The sequence below is a fragment of the Cebidichthys violaceus genome, unplaced genomic scaffold (genome assembly GCF_023349555.1).
Source record: "Cebidichthys violaceus isolate CVI_PGR_0920_01 unplaced genomic scaffold, fCebVio1.0.p SCAF_9, whole genome shotgun sequence".
Lineage (NCBI taxonomy): Eukaryota > Metazoa > Chordata > Actinopteri > Perciformes > Stichaeidae > Cebidichthys > Cebidichthys violaceus.
Genome location: NW_027176975.1, coordinates 17,802,909 through 17,825,966, shown reverse-complemented (window position 1 = coordinate 17,825,966; position 23,058 = coordinate 17,802,909). Strand labels below are relative to the sequence as shown.

Sequence of the window (23,058 nt, the reverse complement as noted above, 5' to 3'; positions counted from 1 at the left end):
GCATGTGGTCTTACGATACAATAAGATGTTGTTCATTGCATTACAAAATTTGGTTTGGAAACAATCCACTCCACTTAGAAGCATGTATAAATACATGAAAAGGAATAATTGTTATCAATTAGACTAAGCTATCATTCAATTCCTCTTTTTTTTTTTGGCTGCCTTGGACATCCGCTGATTAATCGCAGCATTGAGCTTAAAGCAGATCCTATATTGACTCAACTGACAATAACCTAGCTGGCCACATTGCTAATGTTAGCAGTTAGAGGTAGAACATAAAGTAATTCCGTGGTCACAGTGCCTTCCAGTCAGAAAAAACAATCAATGTCCTCACGATTGTTGTGTTAATCTTATCGGCTTGTCTTAATTGTCGCTGCCCGTCTTGTGGACATCTTGGTTTCATCATCCCCGCCAGGCGCAGGCCCGGCGAGAGGTGATGTGTTTGTGTCACAGCTTAGTCTGTCACGCCTTGTTTTGACCCCTGTCTCTAAATTCTCCTGTCACTTCAGGTCCAGTCCTCCCTCCAGCCTCTGATTACCTCATTACCTTCACCTGCGTCTCCTCAGCCAAACTCACCTGCATCCCATTCCCTTCATCACTTTCTCTGTGTATTTATACCGGTTCAGTTGCTCTCAAGCTGACCGAAGCGTGCGTTCTGCCGGTAGGGAGGCGCGGGTCAGTTCATCTTTTTGGCACTGTTGTGTAATGTATGATAAATTTGACCCCATAGTTTGTATAAAGTTACAGCTTTGAACGGAGTCAGGTTTGACGATTCACAGCACATGTTGTGTTCATACGATCACACCATACAGCAGTGGACATCTGCACTCTACTGAGTGAACATTTGTAGTTCAAACAGAATTTATAAAGTTGATGTTGCACATCTGCATTTTATACAAACAAGCACATTGTAAAATATTGTCTTGTTAATGTTAGAACATACAGTAGTTCGATTACAACAAGTGCCTCACAGCCATGAGCTAATACTCTCATAGTTGTCTTAATCTAATTTGATAATACATGAAGTTGTGCTACTCCTACAAACATGAGATATGGAGATGAATCAGTCCATTCTTCACTGATTGTGTTTGATGGCCTTGATCCTGCCACAAGCCACAAACACAAGCCTTTCCTTTCAAGCCACAGGTTTTTTTTGCTACAGAATTCTGTCACTGTTTATATAATGGTTGCACAGGGTACAAGAGAATTTAGTTTGTTGTAACATTAAGAAATGACTCAGGCGTCAGCGTCCACCACTGTGAAAACCACAGCTTCAGTTAGTGCAGAAATCTGTATGAGCAAACCGGGTTGGATTTTTCCCTTTAACTTCACAGAAGTAGGAATGCTGTACAGTATTTCAATGTGGTGTTATTCATTTTTAAAGCCAACATTACAGCGGATCTCCACTGATTTTACCCCTCTGTTTGCAGGTGCTGTGGAGTACTGTGGGTGTGGGTGGGGTGGAGGTATCCTGGAGTAGAGAGTCAGTCCCAAACAGAGCAAATTCTAAGCAAGCAAGGACGCGGAGACAGCGACACTGCAGTCCAAACCTTTTAGATGTTACAAAGTAACTGAAGCAGACTGATCAGCTCTTGTGTCCTCCGTGTTTGGCAGTAAGTATGGTATTTTCACGTGGCGTGAGTCTTCAGAGTGCACCCTCCCTTTCAGCCAATCAGATGCTAGCATTGTCTTGGAGACTCTGGGAAGGGCACATCAGAACGATCCAATATGACTTTACTCCAAAGATAATACGAACGAGTTTGCTCAGATAATGGTAGGGACAATTGCGTCCTCCCAAAATGTTGGTAGGGACGTGTTCCTATCGTCCAAATGCAAACCTATACGCCTTTGCTCCAGAGGGAGTGTGATGAATCTCCTCAAGTGAGTCAGTGTTGGCTGGGTCTGAAGACTGAAGTCTGGAGGTGTGGACTTTAGAAAGGTTCTGTAGCTTGCTCCACAGGGCTACATTAGCCGCTTCTAGCATAACGAACCAGAATCTCACACCAAACTGTCAATAACTGAAAATGAACTTGTGACGTTTAGACAAGCTGAGATCTTTCAACTGTACATTTATTTCCAAAAGACTGCATATACATTTGCAAATTCTACTGTACAGAAAACATCCAAAATTTCCATAATTATAGATACAATATACCACAAAGCTGCCTGGCATTACCAAACATAGATGTTCAGCACTAAAAAAGCTCTGCAGCCTATTCAATATTATAATCTTAAATACTTTTTCAACTAATACCTTTAAATGTATGTCAGTATGATTCATTTGTTTTTTGTTTTTTTTCATCCGCATCTGTACTTTACAACATTCACCATTTACAGTAGTTAAACAAGGCACAAGAATAGTGATATGAAGCCGAAGGCCATGCGTAAAGCAAAACAGAGCATGGGGCCGACTAACTCAGGTGACAGAAAGTCATGGACAGTGAATCTCATGAAACAGGGTTAGTCTTACACCAAAGCATTATACATAGTGAGAATACGTTCGTTTGTGTGTGTATGAGCTCACTTTCAAAAAGCTGGGTTTCAACACGTTTATGAGCTACAGTGGACAAAGCTGAAACACATCCAGAATGAAGGTGCTTGTTAACTGTGATGCTTGTTCTCGTTCCCAACTCGTCGAGTACCAACTCTTGGTCAGTGACCCTAAGCATCGAACTAAGACGCTCTCGGTGCCCCTTGTTTCCGGTCGTTACGAAGGGCCGATACCAATAAGAATTCATAAGGATTCAACATTTCTGTATCTTAGTTTATAAGTTCATCACCAGTTGTTTACTATGCACACCTGAGGGTGAGAATTGCTCTAATGTAGTGAGAGTGGCATGTTGAGTCAATGAAAGCAGTTTGTCTTCATATTATCAGCCGGTAATTTATCATCTATAATGCAATCCTCAGAATAATACATGATTCTTGTTCAAGGAATTTATCGGTACCGACCAGAATTTATTGGGCCTAATATCTATTGTGCACCCATAATTTTATGCATACAGGCTTTTCAAAATAAAAAAAGATCATATTTTGGGTGAAAATAAATAAGTTTGTTACCTAATTAAGTAGACTACACTATATAGGTGACGTAAGTTACGTAATGTTACGAAACTCTGGTCTAACATTGTCTTTTAGTTTCCCACAATACAGAAACAGCCTCATGGTTGAAAGTCCTAAAGTATCATCCGTCCAGCCCAACCTCTTCACGCTCTTACTCTCGCCACAACTACGGCCACATAGAGCGTCAGAGACTCATAGGGTAATCACCAAGCTGCTGTATTTGACGACTTGGGAGAGAGAACGGGCTGCATGGGGTGTACTGCACAGACAGAATGCTCTAGGTGTAACATAACTAAGCGTTACAAAAGCCAAAATATCCATTTTTGACACTCTTTGCTTGCAGGAATTAAAAAGAAAATCCATATAGTCACAATTAAGGAAATAATCATATTGTTGAGATAAAAAAAAGAATACCCTTCACATTCCTCCCTTACCAGCTCAAATTATTTAAAAGATGAATGTAATTTGATCAGAAATGCAGTGAAATAAAAGCAGTTATTTATCGTGGCGGGGTGAAGCCATACACGTGTCAGGTCAGACACTCAGTGATGTATTCAAAGTCACCATACCATTCCTGATAAAAACTGCTGAGGGACACATTCAAAATACATACAGCACAGCTCTCTCACCTTAAAAAAGCCAACAGAATATACAGTAGAACAGAAAGAATTGGGTTTGTTGACAAGGAATTGTGAGTTGACTTTGTTGAGCTGACTGCAGGGATCGTACGTATGTTTATTCAGGTTAACTAAATCAATTCTCTAACTCAGTTGTGGTTGGAGGTACTAATTTCAAGATGAAGAATTGGTCACTGATTTTGTTAAAGTACCCCATATTGTCCCATATTTTCCTTTTAGCTCACTGCTTTTGACTCTATACATTTGAGAGTATATCGGCACTGAGATTGTAGACAGTGTCTGTGGATTTGTGGGCACTATAGACCATGGACTGGATTAAAGATTGACTCAGCTGGGTGCTTCGTAAAAATCAAGCCAGAGAATACAGCTCCAAGCCTAAGCTTTCATTTGTACCACATTACTCATATACTGTGTGTTTGTACATGGTTCCAGGTACTTTGATTAGTAAAGCTTATTTCCTGAATTTAGTTACACAATACTCAAACCACAGGGTTCACTGATGTTTGCCGTAAAAAACCCTCTCCCTCAGTGCTGAGTCAGAGTCAGTGCTGTACTGAACAAACTGGGGGTGGCATATTTTTTCTTATCTTTAATAAGGAGGAGTCATAGTGAAACAGTAGGTCAATAAAATGGCATTGTGTCATAGCCATAGTCAAAGTTTGCTTCTTTTTATTTATTTGTTTTAATAAGTATTCAGCAAACCAAAAAAACTAGCCAACATTTTGGGTGTTTACAGCAAATGGTAAAGTATACCCTCAATGAAAAGTGCTCTACTGGGCTTAAAGTCATGGCGGTAATATGCAGAAAAAAAACGTTTTAGATTAAAGTCTTAAATTTACGTGAAAAAAATGTACATTTGCAGGAAAAAAAAAAAATCACAATTGTGGAAAAACATGGATACACCAGCAGCTGTCTGCATGTCGTTGCACCTTAAATAGTGTTCTTATGGTAAGGATGAAGGTCCTGAAGGATACAAGAAAACACATCTTTTTACAACTTCTTTATGATATATTCTTTATAATGTTTTTTGTTTTTTTTTGCGAATATTACCCCCCTCCTCTGCTTCTGTAATTCATTATTTTTAAATTGTACCTACAATGGCCCTAATACGGTGTTGCACCACACAAACCTACACACATGTTGTCCATTTGTCATGTCATCAGCACTCCGTCTGTTTGCTTGTTACAGCCTGGTAACAAGCTAACATAGCATTTCCTATGCAAAACTGCTTTTCATACATGTTATCCAGCAGCTGGTTTTATTGTCAACATGTATCTAATGTCTTCTGTTCGCCTGGAATGACAAAATGCTTTATGGGGAAGTAACCGACATTTAAATCCAAGAAACTCCTCTGCTCTGCTGCTCTTCTTCGCTGGCGTTACATTTATGAGCCATTCTCTAATTTGGGTTACAGTTCATGTCCATTGAGGATAACAATATTTTTATGCAACACATTTAAGTATTTAACTATTTTCTTCAGACATATAATATTTTACCGATTAAGGGCAAGCCAATAATAAAATCAGACAAAGATTTGTGCACACTGTCATTTAGCTTGAAATTGTCATTATGTTACTAAATTGACAGTTTTTGCAATGCACAGTTTTCATTTAAGTGGGTTTTGGCCTCAAATTAATAATTTAAAACCAATAAAGTTTGAACTATCTATTTATTGTTTATTTTGAAATTAGGTATAACTTTTGAATTATATAAATATCTCAGTTTATTAATCTCCACAAAAGTGCTGTCAACTACAGAACATCTTATCTAATGTTCTGGAGAAAACGGTGGCTTTCCATTTACTAGAGCATTTGACTTCTTGTCATCACCGACTTCCCCCAATGCTCCTCTTATCAAAACTATCACAACATGATATAGCTAACAACACAATTAACTGGATGTCATCCTATTTAGGCCACAGACAACATTGCACGAGAACACACTGTCATCAGTCTACCTTCCTACTGCACTGTTGGGGTACCTCAAGGGTCTATCTTAGGACCACTTTCAGCATTAATGATTTGTCAATCGTCCGTTTTGATGTCCAGATATACATGTTTGCAGATGACACAGTGATGTCCATTCTAATTAAAAACAGCAAGTGACAAGAGTAATGAATAAAAATAGATACTTAATATGCAGCTTTGACTATTGATTTCTTGTTTACGACCAATGTTTGTTTACTTTATAAGATGCCGCATGATTCAGTTCCTTTCCCTTAATCAATTTGTTCTAACAGCTAATGGTCAAACAAGAAAAACAAAGGATCAACTACTGTTACATAAAACATTGTTCAACAAATTTTGCTACAAAACAACAAAACACTGGAATGCTATCCTCACAAGTATAAGAGAGTGTATTAGCTTTAGTCAGTTTAAAACTGACATTAGAAAATGGCTTCAAGACACAGTCATGTTGTTATTAAGGTCGGTTCTACAGGTGTATTTATTAATGTGGATTTATCATTTTGATATTGTTATATGTGCATTTTATGCATGTCAAAGGACAACTGATGAAAAAAAGTGTGGTCATTTCTCAGAGCCATTTCTAATAAATTCTTTTTTTTTTTTAATATTTTATCCATAATAGCGCATTGTAAAAGAGTATGTTAATTGGCTGGTAACTATGTTGGACACAGTGTTATGGTTTTCAATTCTTTTAAGATTTTAATTCAAATTAATGTTGAAACTTAAGGTTCAAATATTTTAAAAGTTGTTAAGGTCAAGCTTTGCATTAGTGAACACAGCCTATTAGATTGAAGATATATTTTAATATTGATTGTTTTTGTGAGAAAGCACATCACTTTTACACTTTTTTGTTTATTTGAAATGTACCCCCAAATTATAGAATGACTCTGTGTCTCAATTTGTCTTCTTTCATACTTACGTTTGCTATTTTGAGTGCATGGTTGTTTTGACAAAGTATGGTAAAATATAGTGAACTCTGAGTACCAGGATGGTGCACTCATAATGGTTAAAACGTTGAGTGTGGAACACTGGACACCTCAACGGTTGCCATGATGTATCAGAAGGGGAGGGACCACCAAACTCGTGAAAAATGGCAGCGTATTTTCCACCTCACATGAAACGGGGCACACACAAGCATATAAAATTAAAATCACGTTCATTTTTATTCAGTTTTAATACAATTCAAGTCAAGTAAGCAAACAAAGCTGACAGATATTTTGGCGGGCAGCAATCACGGTCGAATGTTGGCTGTACTGCTCCTTCCGATTGCAATTTGCTATTAAAAAGAAAAAGAAGAAGCAGTCATATTTCGCGAATTGTCTTTCCGGTTAGTGCATAACAGCCATGTTTGATTTGAGACCTCACTACCCAGTCAAAATTCAAGCACTACGCAAGTACATCATGCGTACACAGTGTACTACATGGAAGTGTACTAACGGAAGTATTCGAATTGAGACACAGCGTTAGTCTAGCTAGTCTATAGTAAGTAGAGGTAGCAGCCAAATGGAGTCTGTTACACCGTGATTTTACCCCAGGTAAACTTGTTATTACTGTGGGCGATGACATGTAAACTCATGAATGTAACTTTCCCCCTAAAATTTGTGTGATGTTGTGTGACCGAATCCCAGAGGAACATACGGAGAGCTGTGGTCACAAATGAGGCTGTAAGTAGCACACACTTCATGTGCAGACGTGGAATTCAGTGTTTTATAAGTGAGAGAATGTGTTCTTGCATAATTTGGGTGGCCTTATTTACCCAGAATGCATCTCTCTAGCAGAGTGAAGGCAGAGATCCATTGTGATTTGAGATACAACATGTAAACATCTCAGCAGCATGAACGCTGGATGTTGTGCCTGAATGTATTTTTTTATTTTTTGTAAAAAGTTTAAATCCAAATGGGAAGAATATGTATTTTCTGGTTTTCTGTTAAACAAATTCTTACCTCAGTGACAGTGAGTGTCCCCAAATAGCTGGCTAAAGCTTGACTAGTTCAGTTGGGCACAATAACAAAACCAGAGAAGGATTTAAAGGGCTAGGGTGTTGCATTTCGGGGGATCTATTAGCAGAAATGGAATTTAATATTCATAACTATGATTTCGTTAGTGTAAAACTCCGAAACTAAGAATCGTGTTTCCATTAGCTTAACATGAGCTCTTCATCTACATATGGAGCGGGTTCTCTTCACGGAGTGCGCCGTGTTGCACCGCCATGCGCTCAAGAGAGAGCCTTTTTCGTTTTTTACATGACCCGAAGGCCACCGTAGTTCTCCTACGCGCTCGTGAAACTGTGGTTACACAAGTCGCAGAGTGCAGAAACGCGGTGCCACCAGCCACTTATTCCGTCGCTCCTAAAGTAGTGTAATTATGGTATGGATGGCCTTTCAGTGAGGCGGACGGCGTTTCCACGGATTTGCATTCGGGGGGCTCACGTTAACGTTGTCTTAGACAAAAAGGAGTAAGCGGAGAGGTATTCATGCTATCCAAATCCCACACACACTGTCCCTTTAAGGTTGAAAGTTGAATGTTTTTCTTAACTGTAACCGATTTTGTTTACCTCTGTGGTATCGTCCTTCATGATGATTCAACTCGGAATGTCGGTCAGTACTACGTGCCAGCAAACTTTTCATTGACCATTACCTCAGTGGCTGACGCAAAATGTGTATTGCTTTTTAGATTTCAAGCTTCACATGCTCAGAACATTCTTCCCCTCCTTCTCCCACTGAGATGTGTTTATTGTGATTTAAACAGATATGTAACCATCAGTATTTTTGTTTGTTGTACAATATGCAAACTCCCAGTCGGTGTGCACATGACCTCTGTGGCCATGAAATGTCAATGTGCGTGTCTGCACGTGTGTTGGGGGTGGGGGAGTTGAGGGGTGGGGAGTTGGTGGTGGAGGCAGCCGGGTGTGTCGGGGTCTGATATGAGGTCCGTGTGACGGGTGTTAATGGGGGCATTTGTGTGATAAGACGCGGCATGTGCTCCCCGCTGTTGCAGGAAATGATGTTTTACCACTTCCTCCCTCTCTATCGCTTGGTGAAGGAAACTGTAATGAAATGTGATGCCACGGTTAGAAATCTCACTCTGCCACATTAAACCACAACCATGTTTTTATCCGAAGCCTACAACACATAGTAGGTCAAGATTAGACTGGGTCTCATAATGTATTTTTTAACTTTTTTCTTTTCTTTTTGCGGAAGTGATCACACGGGTCGTCGTTCAGAAGTGTAAACTTCCTACAGACTAGATTTTTTTGAATCTTTTTTAAGAGATGAAAATGGGATAATTTCAAAATTCTTGGCTTTGAAAGTTCACAATCACAACATTTAAGCAATCAGCAGCTTCCTTTGAAAAATATAATATTGGACGTCAAAAAAGTAGCTTTTAAGTCCTCATTCATTCGTTGACATGGGGATGTGGGTGGGGGTGGGGGGGAAATTAAATCAGGGGTCTCTGAAATGACGCCACACTTATTTGCATATGAGAACTTCTATGCAAATATGTCCAGCTGCCGTGTAGACCACTGGGAGGGGGTAGGGAGAAAAAGCTTCTCCCCTCTTTTCTAACACAAATTCAGAAAATACTGTAATGTGCACTAAAGGCTGGGAAATACCCCACTCACCCTCTGAGCTGGAAAATGAATATATATATATGTATATATATATACATATATATATATATATACATATATATATATATATATATATATATATATATATATATACATATATATATATATATATATATATATATATATATATATATATATATATATATATATATATATATATATATATGGAGGGGCAGCTTTGACTTAAAAAAAACAACAAATACATTAAAAATTAACTTAATATGGAGTGGCCAAGGCAGAACAAGATTTACAGTCCATCCTCAGACAAGATTCTTAAAAGAGAGGGGTAGATCCACAGCAGGTACCGCCTCACCTCCACCCGTTGGCATTCGGTCGGCATGTTGACTGCTCGCGCCGTCTACTCACAACCTCTTGACCTTCCGGCGCACGGCCACAGTGTGTCGTCCATCACCGGCCGTGTGCCTTCGCAGATATATGCCTCAGTTTGTCAGTTTTCACTCTCTCTCTCTCTCTCTTCTCTCAGCCCGTATATTCAGGAGCAGAGTCCTCTGTCGTCTGATTTGTTAGCGTGGCCGTTCCGCACACGCCGCCCGCCTCTATGTGATTGAAGTCGGACTCCGGCTCATCCCGGTCCTTGGGGGAGCTTTTGGAGTGGATCTTGCCGATCTCCTCGAGGGCGCTGGCTAGGGAGTCAAGGTCAGCGGTGTCCTGGTGGCGAGCCTCCCACAGGCTCAGTATGACCGCTGACGGACTCCGCTGCTTTGCAAAATAACCCAGGTTTCTGTAGAGGAGCACACAAAGCTGGATTAACGAACCGCACAGGAAGAGGTCACGCTTCAGGGACAGGACACAGGGAACACGTTTGATATTGGCTTCAGATATCTTGTGAAAGACGTGAGTCAAACTGATTCTGTAAATAATTTAAATTGTCCTCATTTCTTTTGAGAAAAAGTGTTGATGAGGGTGATTTTGATGCACAGAAAACAAGGCCAGTAGTTCTCAAACTGTGGTCCTTAAAGCAAAATTTTCATGTTAAATATATGTTTAAAAAAAAAAAAATCTTTCCTCAAACAGCTGGGCACTGTAAATTTGTAGGGAATATCTCCCCAGTGAATGAAAGCATTACCCCAGTTAGTTTGCATGTAAAGCAAACAAGTGGAACAAGATCACAACACAGTGCAAGCTGTGTAAAGGCGGGATGGTTTGAGGACTTTTCAGTTCATCAACATAATTTTTTTTCAAAGTGTGCATGGAAAGACGGTTCGTAGGAATTGAGCAAACAGCTTCCAATGTCTGGTCCAGAATACAGAATACAGGACCGGGAATTTGCATGTAGGTTTGAAACATAAGATTTAAATACTACATTTTAAACGTAGGATTTTAATTAATATGGGTACTGCTGCTGCTACAGGTTAACATCTGTGAATGTGTCAAATTATGAGTCCCTGGATGACAACATTTTCACAGCTAGAAGGCACAACTCGCACTGTACTGTGATGTTGTTCCCCTTTACTGCTTTAACTACCATTTTTCAGCATGTTTCTTTTATGTCGTCTTTTGTTGCATATTTGATATTGAGCTAATCCAGAAGAGATGGAAAGCAATCAAGTTTAGTTACTTTAATATTGTGACACTGGGATTAGTCAGAATAAACCGTGGTAATGAAAGCACATGTGTGACACAATGTGGCTCATTGATGTGTTTTTTTAAAAACAGACGATCAAATGGTATTAAATGGTATCTATAAACGATATCTACCTTGGACTTAATAAACTGATTCAGAAGGCTGGCTCTGTAATTGCCTGCAGACTCCTTTGAAGTTGTGGTGGAGAGGAGGACACTGAACACACTGTTATACATTATGGATGATCCTGACCACCCTCTCCACTAACTCCTGGACAGACAGCGGAGCTCTTTCTCCAACCGACTGATGACAAAGAACTCTCAGCTTCATAATTTCTGTCTGAACCATTAAATTCAACTTTGTTTTGCTACTTCAATTACCTTGCACATAGTACATTTGCACACCATTTTACTTTTCACTCTACCTCATTTAATCTTTGTTTAACTGCAACAAATGTCCACACTTTGCTGATGCATTTATATCATAGACTTATAAGAATTGGATGTAGTAACATTGACAGCACCCATTTGGTTTGTTTGCTGCCATCTTGAACCCTCGAGTTCTGCATTTTTGCTGTTGGTATCTTGGTTTTTGGCCATCCCCATCTTGGTTTTTTCCAACCAGAAGAGACACGAGAAGGGGGAGTAAAGTGCAACTGAATGCTAAGGCATTTATAGGCAACCAAAATAGTCACAACTAACTTTCGTGAAATAAAAACACACGGTGAAAGGGTTAAAGTTATAAGACGAAAACAACCTGACATCTCCCAGACACTGTGCTAGCGGCCTGCCAATCACAAGGAAGCCCTAACCACATACCCTGCTTTATGGTCTGTTTGACTCTAAATGGACCATAATGTACTAAATGAACATCATGCTGTATTGAAGAAGACTTGAAACTAGAGATTGAGACCATAAACTCATGTTTACAATGTTTACTGAGGTAATAAATCAAGAGAGAAGTAGAGTCATTTTCTCATAGACTTCTATACAACCAGAGGAGTCGCCCCCTGGTGGACATTAAAATGAATGCAGGTTTAGGGCATTTTCAGACCCGGAGGTTGCTGCCTGGTTTAAATTTGATACGTTAGTAATAGTGTGGTATATTTATAGTGTATTCTTATATATTCTTTATATCCTGTATTCTAAAGATATATATCTCTAGTGTTGATATGTATATTGACTGTTCTTAGGTACAGCTTTGATAACACAATAATTCTCCAAATTGGGATTATTAAAGTTCATCCATCCACCAACCCAACCTCAATGTGTCTATCTTCAGAGATGTTGCTGTGGAAGCTTTGAATGATTTAGACTAGATGTGATTAGATTTTTAAATACCACAAATTACAATTACATGCTGTAAATGGTATTATTGCAAATTAGTGTTATGTTACTTCACGCAGAAAGTGAAATAATACTATAAAATAAATACAACATATTATAATTATATCTATTTGAAAGTATAGCTCGAGAATACACTGTATAAAAACATAACCTAAAATTTAAAATATTTGTAACTAAAAAATGATTTAACACAAATTGTCTTGGTGCAGTCAACACAACCATCTGATTCTACATGTAGACAAAACAAAAGGTATGACCTTTTAAGACTATCAAAAAAATAGAGAATAAATCAGCATCACAAATGAGGGGTAATTATTGGCAAACACAGTCTGGTTCGGATTTAATTATCAGGTGCTGCCAAATTAAAGACGGAGAGCTTGTTGCTACGCCTGATGCAATGTATCATGTGGTGCTGGATCCAGCTGGGGGCAGTGTTTCACTGCTGCTCCATGATGCCGCGCAAGAGGAGAAACAACAAGCAACATAAAAGGCTGCAGCCATTGGTCAAAGCCGCCCAACTTGGAGAGAAAGGCTTATCTGGATAATTTGGAATCCCGAAGGACTCTTAGATACCAGCGTTTCATGAATCATGCACTTAACAGGAGATTACAGCTGCCACAGGATGAGACCAAGCAAACACAACAACTGGATTGAGTAAATATTAGCTTCTCATCATTAATGCATATTCTAATTTGATAAAAAAGGACAAACAAGTGATGAACAATATATGTTCGACAGACCTTGACAGAAATGCTAAAGATGCATTTGATAAAACACATTATTCCTTTGAAGGATATCGTGTTATGAGGCCCAGCATAAAACCACAATGCACATACTGTAAGCATTCAAAAGATAACACAATCACTATGTGCTGTAGAATAAATTACCGGTTCTGTCTCCTCACACAACATGAAGTACATCTCCATGTAAAGCCACAGTCATGAGGTTAATGGCGCTCGCAGCCAACGATCATACTCGTTGGCGGCGAGGCCAACTCCGGAGAGAAAAGATGCAGACACCATGCCATCTCAGAGAGGATGCACTTCACATGCTCACCGATCTAAGTGGAGTTTCTGCGCTAAGAGTTGCCAGTCCTTGCCCTTGGCGTTGGCAGTGTCGAAGGTGGCACAGATCCTCTGGCGGATGGACGAGGGGATTTTGAAGGCCTTGGGCCCCGTCTGGGACGTGATGGTGCAGTCTGTCTGCATAAAAAATGGAACGGACTCTTTTTCAGTCTGGAGGAACAGAACAGAACAGAACAGACACAGGCTCGAATTAGACCGGGGTCAGATAGGATTTTTGCAAATGTGGTTTTGTGCTTATTGTAACCGGCTTGGAGAGCCAGATGGACAGAGTTTATTGGGTCAGGACAATTCAGGAAAGATAACATTTTAAAACATTAGTGCATAGAGTGTTAACAGATTATCTTTTGATTATCAAACTCTTAACCTTGTGGCTTTAAATGTTTGGAGTTGGTTCCTTTGGGTCATGACAGGCTGTCGTCAGTTTAAATTCAGACCAGTTACAATGGATTCCAACAAGGTTGGTTTGCGCACATCAGAACGCCGCCTCCTCCTCTTCCATAGGTCAGGAACACTCTAAACCAGCTCACTCATTGGCTAGAAAGCTTGTTTGTTTGTCTAAATCTCTGTTATTATTCACTGATTGGCTCCCAGACACCTACTTCCTCTACAATCAACATAACTTCAAATGCACCCATAACAGTATTTAATCATTTTGTAAATATCAAACTCTACTACCGTGATCAATACGAATCCAAGTTGACTCATTTGTTCTACTTCTACAAAGAAGAAAACTACAAATTTTAAAGAGACTATTCAACCCCAAAATCAATAATACATATTTTTCCTCTTACCTGGAGCGCTATTAATCAATCCAGATTGTTTTGGTAGGACCTGCCGAATGTTGGAGATATAGGCCATGGAGATGTCTACCCCTCTAATATAATGGAACAAGAGGGCAATCTGTTTGTGGTGCTCAAAGCGCCATCACAACACATTTGCAAAACTCAGCAGCAATGTCTCTTTACAGAAATCATAACCCGGTTACTCAAGATAATCCACAGAACTTGTTGTGAGCAGTTTCACTATTTTCTAACTACTTAACTAAACCCACCCACCATATCACCATGCATATTCACTCCGGCCGATATCTCCAACACTTGGCAACTCACACAAAAATAATCTTAAAAAGAAAAGATTTCTGGAGGAAACACATTTTAGCTTTCTGTCCCTTAAGGCACCTTATTTAAGATACAGCCAGGTGAAGCGGTGGTTATCCTGAATTGTCCCTTCAAGACCACCTTTCAAGCCTTCAGGCGATTATGTGTTTGGTGCTCAGGACCTGGGGTGGAGTATTACTTTTCTTTTTCACACTGTCTGATGTGTTTATGCTGGCAGTGACTTTTCCATCTGGCTCTTCAACATTCCATCATTGACTCTCGAGTGCCCTCTTCCTGTTTTGTCTCACAGTCCAGCAGATATCCCAGCGCACATCCAACTCCACCACCAGCAGTTTGAGTACACACACCAGATAGCTCAAGCATATACGTCACCTCCTGATGTTCCTTTTAATTCTTATTTCACTGGCAGACAAAAAAACCCCGGCCACAGCTGAACAGCGGGCTGGAGATGGAAGTGAAACAGGAAACACATGAAGTCAGCTGGGGATTTCTTCATTGTCTGCCAGTAAAATAAAACATCTTCTGTGTCAGGGTTGAGTGGCCGTACCCTCTGCACATGGTCCACACAAAGCCAAAAACATCTTACGCTTGGCTGCGATGAAAAAGTGCAAAGTGTACTGAGAAAGCATCAGGTCTCTGCGGACTGTAACATGTCTCAACGTTTCTTAATGATACCTGAATCACGATGAACCAACTCCTATTGTTTACATAATGGTAGCCATCATTAACCAGTGTGACAATTTGCATTTTCATTTGCCAATTTTCTAGAAATCTGGCTAAAATGTGTGCTGTGATAGAAACTTAATGGCTCGTGTTGATGTGGAGCACCTCTAAAACCTCTGTGTTGGTGGCTCTGCATGAAAATGTTATTGATCCAACTTGGCGACCCACAATGTAAAACAGTGTGGACCCTCGTCAAAACAGTCACGTGTGTTTACTGTTTGTGTGTTTAGTGTGTGTGGGAGTGATGATTTGTATTCTACTCACAGCTCCTATAAACGCTTTTATTTTTTCCACCTATCCGTCAAACCCAAACTAATCACGAGGGTCGGATTAAAAAAACCCGTAAAAAAAAGTAATTACAAATCATATTTCACCTGCGTCTGACTGCAGTATCCGTGAGTTTTGGTGGCCTTGAGGTGTGACAAGCATGTTTGCGACTGCTTATGAAAAAAGCAGTTGGGTAAAATCAATGAGTAACACTCTCTTCTGGCTTAACAACTGCTGTCAAGGTGCTCTTGAGTGAGGATTTCTACCTCCTAGCTGCTCCAGTGGAGCTGCTCAGCGGCTGACGGGAGACCGTTGGCTCCCCGGTGTTAATGCATGTGAATGCGATGCGGGCTATGTGCCTGGAGCTCCCTGGACAAATAAAGGTTAAAAAAATATGTGCGGTAAAACGTGGTGAACAGCTGGATCTCTGTGGTCTGTGTTTAGCATAAATCTGTGAAGAAAGAGAGAGAAAGTAAGAGTGTCCTCCTTGCTCTATTAATACACAATGCAAGCTCAGGAGAGCTGGCCCCTGCTTGTCAGTGGACACACTCCTGGAAGGTTATATAAAGGTTGAGTGAGAAAGCCAAACGCCTCCCCCCCCCATCCCCTCTCTCCCGCAGTTCCGGAGCCTCACCTCGGCCACAGCCGTGTAGACCTGCAGAATCTGCTCTTGGCCTTTGACCTGGCGCACGCTGATTTTGCAGGAGAGCTGGGCGGTGGCAGGGCTGTATCTCTCCAGAGAGAAGGCACAGTGCAGGGGCTGCTGGTTGCTGCACCACACTTGAGGGAAGGAGAACTCCTGAGGAGGCAGAAGGAAGAAAGAGGGGACATCGGAAACTGTGTTGCAGAGATAGATATGAGCATGCTAACCAGCTAGCCACGGGCGTTCCCGTCTTGTAATACCACTCGCACCTTTGTTAGTTTGTTTATTGGCTTGAATCCAAAGTGGCAGAAAACTACTCATATTTTCGTTTCATCCACCCCGCCACCAGCACACCACTTCGCCAGGAGGAGGATGGGCGGCGGCTCCGGGGGACCGACCTTCAATTGGTGGCTAGCTGTAGCAATTAGCATTCAGCCAAAGCAAACACCAGCGCCGGACCCCTTCATGGGGAGGACGAAATTAAAATACAATTTGTTCTTTTCTCGTTTCTGCCCTTTGGATTTAAGACAACAAACAAACTTAAAAAACAAATCATAACAGACAAATATTGCGTATTATTGTCCTGCTGTTAGTTAGTACCCATTATCCATTATCCGTAACCTATTCCTATTCAGGGTTGCTGACATACACGCTCACATTCACACCTACAGGCAATTTAGAATCATCACTGAACCTAAGCTGCATGTATTTGGACTGTGGGAGGACGGTGAAACCAGTGAGAACCACTCTGCCACAGGGAGAACATGCGAGGAGCGTCCATCGAACCCGGGGCCCTCTTGCTGTGAGGCGACGGTGCTAGTGACTTTACCACCTTGCAGCCCTGTTAGTTAGTCGTTTCTTTACAACTGATGACGATTGTATGGAACCAGCAGTAGAGGTGAAATGTTGCCTCCGCAAGCAGGAATGACACATTCTACATGTGCTGTAAATGACCTCAGCTCCCTGTTCCACATGTGACCACACTGCCACATGCACACACGGCAAGATTAAAGTTGGCTTTGAAGTCTCAGTGGTTCCATGGCTTGATAAATGCTATGCATGGAAAATAACTATTGTTGATGAGGAAGAAGAAAGCCATTCACAAATACAGCCTGATTCCCTTGTACAGTAACTCTGATGGCAGAAGCAGCTTTCAGGCTAAGTAGTGTAAGCGATATATGTGGTAATACGGGCAACAGGGAAAAAGATTGCCTTTGATGTATAATTAATTTCCAATGAACGGGCATCTATGGTGGAACGTCCTTGACCTCTGCAAGACTCCGTCTCTGCCATATCAAAAGTGACCTGTAAACGATTCTTAGTGAAGGCGGCGGCATTAAAAGCGGTTTGCCGGTGTGCCTGGTGATGACTTAACCCCTTGTGGCTTTGATCTCGGCTGCCCAGTGCAGATAATGTAGTCTGGAAGCGGTGGCGTAAGAAGCGGAGAAGGAGGGGGAGGAGGGGGGTGAGGGTGAGGGGTGATGGACATGGAAAGCTCGGATGCTCTTTAGCACTAAAAGCTGACTTGGTGTATGGCGCGACGCTCGGCTATTATTCTACACCTGCTTCGCCCAAGCAGGTCCGCGGTGCCTGCCTGCCATCCCAAGTCCCTCATAAATAAGGCCGCAGAGAGGGTGGGTGTCTTTGAAACAGAGCTTTCACCCTGCATCCAGGTCTTTAAGCAACAACAGCTGCTCTGCAAATGGCAACAACAAGGTACAAAACAGCATTCACCGACTGCCGCGGTGCATTCAATGACTTCAATCTATCTGTTTGCATCTTAATGCTCCTGCAAGCAAAACAAACACAAAGCCATTACTCTCAAGTCACGTCTGTCCTTCTGATCCTCAGGAGGGAAATGTGGGTGATGGCAGGATGCACGCTAAAAGAGCAGCTTTCAAGCGCAAAAAGGTGCAGACAAATAGACATATAAAGCGAATCAAAACCAGATAAATGTCATGAGCCGAAGAGAATCATTTTCATCAAGCCAGAGTTGACTTGACTTGTCTTCTCTGTAGGAGCCTATGTAACAACAATGGGGGACAAACATTACAGCCAAACACTGTTTGAAGGTTGTTTCATGAACCTAGCCGGGCTGTAGCTTAGCATCACTTAACATTAACAAGTTCAGCTCAACCAAGTCAAAACAAGCACAAGCAAAACCATCAGTATCAAATGTCTTAAAGATCTTGATCTGTCCAGCACGTTTATTGTATTGGAAGCGAGTAGAAGAAAGATGCAACTTCTTTTTCTTCTATTTGTGACTATGTAGCATTAATGAGTGACGAAGTTACACTCTACAAACTGGAAGTGCAAAGCCTGATATTGTATATTATATATTAATATAATATTCCACTCTCCTCCACTTTATACAAACTGCTGTTGTACTGTGCTGCCTGGTCAACGCTTTGCGGTGCTTGCTTTGCTCAACAAATGCAACACATACAATTACAAAAGCCTTTGCTATAGTTTTGTTTTAGCCACCGACGTAAATTTAGCTCATTCATTGACGTAAAACCACGTCTCACAAATTATCTTTATAAATGAAATAGACATATTGCATACCAGTTGAAGAGGGCCTATTGAACCACACCCTGCTGCTACTCCATCAAACAGTCAGAGCTACCATGAAAATCAGACCCAGTGACATTAAGAACTACATAGAAATAGCCAATCTTGTTGGTCTTGTTTGCTTATGTAGGTCAAACAGAAGCATCAGTAATACATTGTGACTGTTTCATTACCAATTAAAATATTATGATATATTTAACTGAAAATTATGTTAGTGTCTATTTGTACTCAAATAAGAGCTAGTATACTGCCTGTTTCTACTGAAAAGGGATGGTGCATTGGGAAGTTAAAATTAGTGTCATTTAGAGTGGTACCAGATAAACGTCCCACAACACAGAGAGAGAATCTCTAACTAACAAGCCCAAACACACCCCTTTCTTACAAAATAGCACTTCAGTACCAGATCTATGTTTGCATTTAATATCTTGCTGCAGTTGTTGCTGCTGCCGTGGCTACCTGACATGTGGTAAAGGGTTTGATGCTCCACAGGAACTGGGGAACATCTTGGATGGACACCTGGAGGCTGAAGGTGTTCGCTCGGAAAGGCAACATCTTTGGCTCCTCGAGGAGCTGACCCCCTCTGGTCTTCTCTGCGGCCACCACTCCCTGGAAAGGAAAAGAAAGAAGGGATATAATGGAAGTTAAGGGGTCACAAAGAAAGAGGGGATAAGAGATTGTATAAAAGACAGTATAGAAAAAAAAGCAAAAAAGAGAAACGTGATGAATGTGAGAGAATGTGTACTACTTTTGCATATCAGCAGAAACACCTGTGGCAAATCATTTCCTCTGTCACATCCACTAATTGACTTATCACAAATATTAACACAGAAAACAGGCCGCCAAGAAAGGCCGTTGAGTCTCCACTGAACAAATCATACAACTCACGCTCACATTAGCTGCCTCAACGTGACAGATTGAAGCTCGAATTTAATGCTGGGGAAATGCATGCGTTGGTTGGGGGGGGGGGGGGGGGGGGGCTGGGGGGGGTTGGGTGTCCATCTCCCAAATTGAATTTGCGATGATGAAAGAGCACTTTGATTGTCGCTTGCAGGTATTCATCTGTCATCATTGTTCAGTGTCCCGGTGGGATGGTTCTGCGTCTGGCCCGTCTATCCTTAGCCATCTCAATCACAAAGGGAAAAGATGGGGAACAGAGCTGTGACTAATGCCAGGCCATGCTGATTGATTCTGAATAAGTGTCCATGCGTGCAGAAGCTTGGTTATGCGTGCGTGTGTGGTTGAGTGTGTGTATGCACTTTTATCACACTTGTGTTTGCAGTGCCTGTGTCATATTGAATATTGTTATCGCTGTAGGTGTGACAACAATCAACTGTGCAGATGGAAGACTTGAAAAAGAAATAACAGACGGGGAACCTGTAAATGGCGTTCCCCTCTGTCGGTTGGACATTCCGTCGGTTTCACCGCGTATCATGTTGCGGCGTAGCTAGCTTGGATAACAGTCCCCCTCGTTTGATCTCATTTCAAGCAGTCAAGATGCCGTGATTGAAGTTTTGTGGAGATTGTGATTGTTGCTGATCTGCTGTGTGACACACCACACACACGATTGATGTTTTACAGCTAAGGGAGTGTTGCGATGTCAGCCAAGAATGAGAAATCCAGTTGTTGGAGTAATTTTGGGAGTTCCAAAAGTAAAAGCTATGTTAATTTTCTGCAAAGATAATGTTAGGCAACTGCCACCTCAGCAACTTTCTCGCCAGTTATGGGACTTTTAAAAGCCCTTTAGTGACACATCTAGCTACTTTTTCTGCAGACCTCTCTTGAAGCAAGTTACTGATATTTCTATAATACTCTCGTGGCTGTGTCTCTCTGGACTGACTATGTTCACTGAGTGGGGGAGGAATGAGCTGTCAACCAATCTTTATTGTTTTTTCGGCAAACTCCTGAAGCGTATCTGTAAGGAGTGTCACACTCAGACTATCCAGTGATCATGGCATATTAAATCCCAAATATGTTTTTTATCTGTCACTTTTAAATTCCTGAACTGAAGTTTTGAGGAACGCCTCTACACCTCGTTGGTGGAAGCTTGTGGACCGAACATTCCATGTTTATTTTTCTCTCTGCCATTGTTCTGCCTACTGTGTTCTCGGTGCAAAGGCAACATCTCTAATTTCCCACATGGATAATTGCAATCAGATGCAAAAATGTGCAAAACTTTATGGGCCTGTATGTAATCAGCACAATATCTTTTTTGTCAATCGGACCTTAAGACGGGGCACATAGCGGTTGCAAGTGATGCGCAATTGGTGGTGCTTTCAGTGGCTGCAATCCATTCTGTAAATTTCCGTGTTGTTTTTAAAAATAACTACCTTCACTTTAATGGCATTTTGATGACTATGTTACAGGTCATTCTGGACATATTTATAAGCAAGAGCTGTTAAAAAGCAGTTTAAAAGGGAAATGATGCCACTGCAGTAATGGCATTGTGTTTACTTCCACCCACAACGCAGTTTAGTCTGTACATTTAATTGCAATGACTGTGTGCTGAGCCACAAGGGTGTCGTAGTATTCAGAGCCATCTGTCACGGCAAACTGACATGAAACACACTCAGAGAAATTACAACTAATGGCCAAAACAGACATGTGGTATCTACAGTATCATCGAGGAGCCTCCAGTGTTTCCATGATGATGAATATTTAAAATAGCATAAAAGAAAACTTGGGAATTTACAGTAGAGAAAAATGTGTCAGAAACTATCACATTGCAACTCTCAGACTGTGTCCTGGCGCAGGTGGAGTGTACTTTCTAGTTGTTTTTATTCATATTTTCCCATGTAGCATATAGATATAATTTAGAACTGTTAGCAGATGACCTTCCAGACAAAGCTGCATTTCTTTACGAAGCAATCATGTTGCTTCGTTAGTGATACCTGCTCCTAAAAACTACGTTCCAACACAACTAAACTGCATTCTCAATTACGTTTCGAGGGATACATATTTCCTCCCAGATTACAGTCGCTGTTTTAAACACGTGGTTAATGTTGGGAATTGATATAAAAACACAACAAAACAAGGTTATATTTAAGCAAACAACCTACTTGGTTATGTTTAATAATACGGGGTTTTGCTTAAAATAAGTATATTTGTTAGGTTACTTTTTAAATGTTTAACGCAATGTTAGACTAAGTCATAATTATCTTTTTGTTTCACATGGGACATGAATAGTATTTGTTTGACCGCTCCATCCATCTACCCCCACCTCCTCCTTCAGTGGAGTTTGATTAGAAAGGTATTTGTGATACATGAAAAAAACATAATCCGTGAGAGAATACGTTTCCCTCGAAAAATTGACAATGCAGTTTTGTTTTATGGAAACGTAAATTTTAGGAGACCAGGCTGCATGTTGCCAGTTTTTGAGTTTTCTGGAGACCGTTCCTTATCTGCTGTTGGACACATGGCACATGATGTTTTACAGCTAACTGAATGTTGCAATGTCAAAAATTAGATATCCAACCGGTAGAATAGTGGAAACACAAAATGTGAAGACCTTTGTGTTCATCATTTTAAAATCCTTTTTGTTGTTGTTATTGATGTTAGAATTCAGGACTTAGAAATGATCCTTTGCCAAGGCTAAAAGCTAAAGGTTGAGGTGAACAGTACTTTCTGGTAGGATTTAAAGTGGAAGATAACGTCTGCCAGCCGAATACTAATATGGATGGTATTTTCAGGTAGGAAGCTTTTATCTAGTCTCCAGTACTGATTGCTGTGACTTGCTGGTGGTGGGGAATAATTTCGGCCCATTCCTAAGTAACAAGACCTTTCCTGAAGTTCTTGTTACAGCAAACACACAAAACAAATCACACTAAATCAAAAGGTGTTGTTTTAGGATCCTTACTTCACCTGAATGTGTTTATGTTAATTAACTGATGAAATATAACAGAAAGGGCATCAGTTTTGATTTAATTATCCAGAAAGTGTTACTTGTTGGGGAGGTACTCTTTTAGAAGGGACAGCAGCATTGCATTGCGCAATATCAGAGAAAATATCCGGAAGCTGCCAGTCGTAACCCTTCCTTGGTCTCAGCTGAAGAAAATGCCTCCCTCACACAAATGTTTGTGTTGCATCAGGCTTCCTGTTGATCCAGAACCCAGGCTGCGATTGTGCCCGAGCTTGGAAAACACACAGCAGAGAAGCGGTGCTAACAGACAGGAGCCCAAGGGACCCGCAAAAGTCTGGCATCTGCTCGGCAGGCTGGAAATTCATAAACCAAATCCAGAATGCATTTTAAAGCCAGCTGCCGCTGACGGCTGCGTCATGACAGAGAGGCGGTCGGGAAGGTAGAGTCAGTCATGAGGCTCGCCGTGCTCTGTTCAACTCGGCTCAGATTTCTGTTAGTCTAGTCTCTCCAGGGAGGACGGGAGGCTTGGTGTTCACTTATGAGATCTCAATGCTTTTAAAAAAGT

At 41.0% G+C, this 23,058-nt stretch overlaps 1 protein-coding gene across 3 annotated transcripts in view; it reads right to left on the bottom strand.

Moving 5' to 3' along the window:
- Positions 1 to 2,052: 2,052 nt before the first annotated feature.
- unc5db (unc-5 netrin receptor Db) overlaps positions 2,053 to 23,058 on the bottom strand; it is a 208,455-nt gene continuing 187,449 nt past the window's right edge. For 2 of the 3 annotated variants that reach the window (XM_068703346.1, XM_068703347.1), the window contains 4 exons: positions 19,094 to 19,243; positions 16,058 to 16,222; positions 13,287 to 13,465; positions 9,472 to 10,041 (listed from right to left, as the gene is read on the bottom strand). In XM_068703346.1, the coding sequence (XP_068559447.1) occupies positions 9,780 to 10,041; positions 13,287 to 13,465; positions 16,058 to 16,222; positions 19,094 to 19,243 (756 nt within the window). In that variant the 3' untranslated portion in view covers positions 9,472 to 9,779. Of the gene's footprint in view, positions 6,945 to 9,471; positions 10,042 to 13,286; positions 13,466 to 16,057; positions 16,223 to 19,093; positions 19,244 to 23,058 lie in introns of those variants that run through there. The other variant, XR_011102151.1, reaches the window with a different exon arrangement.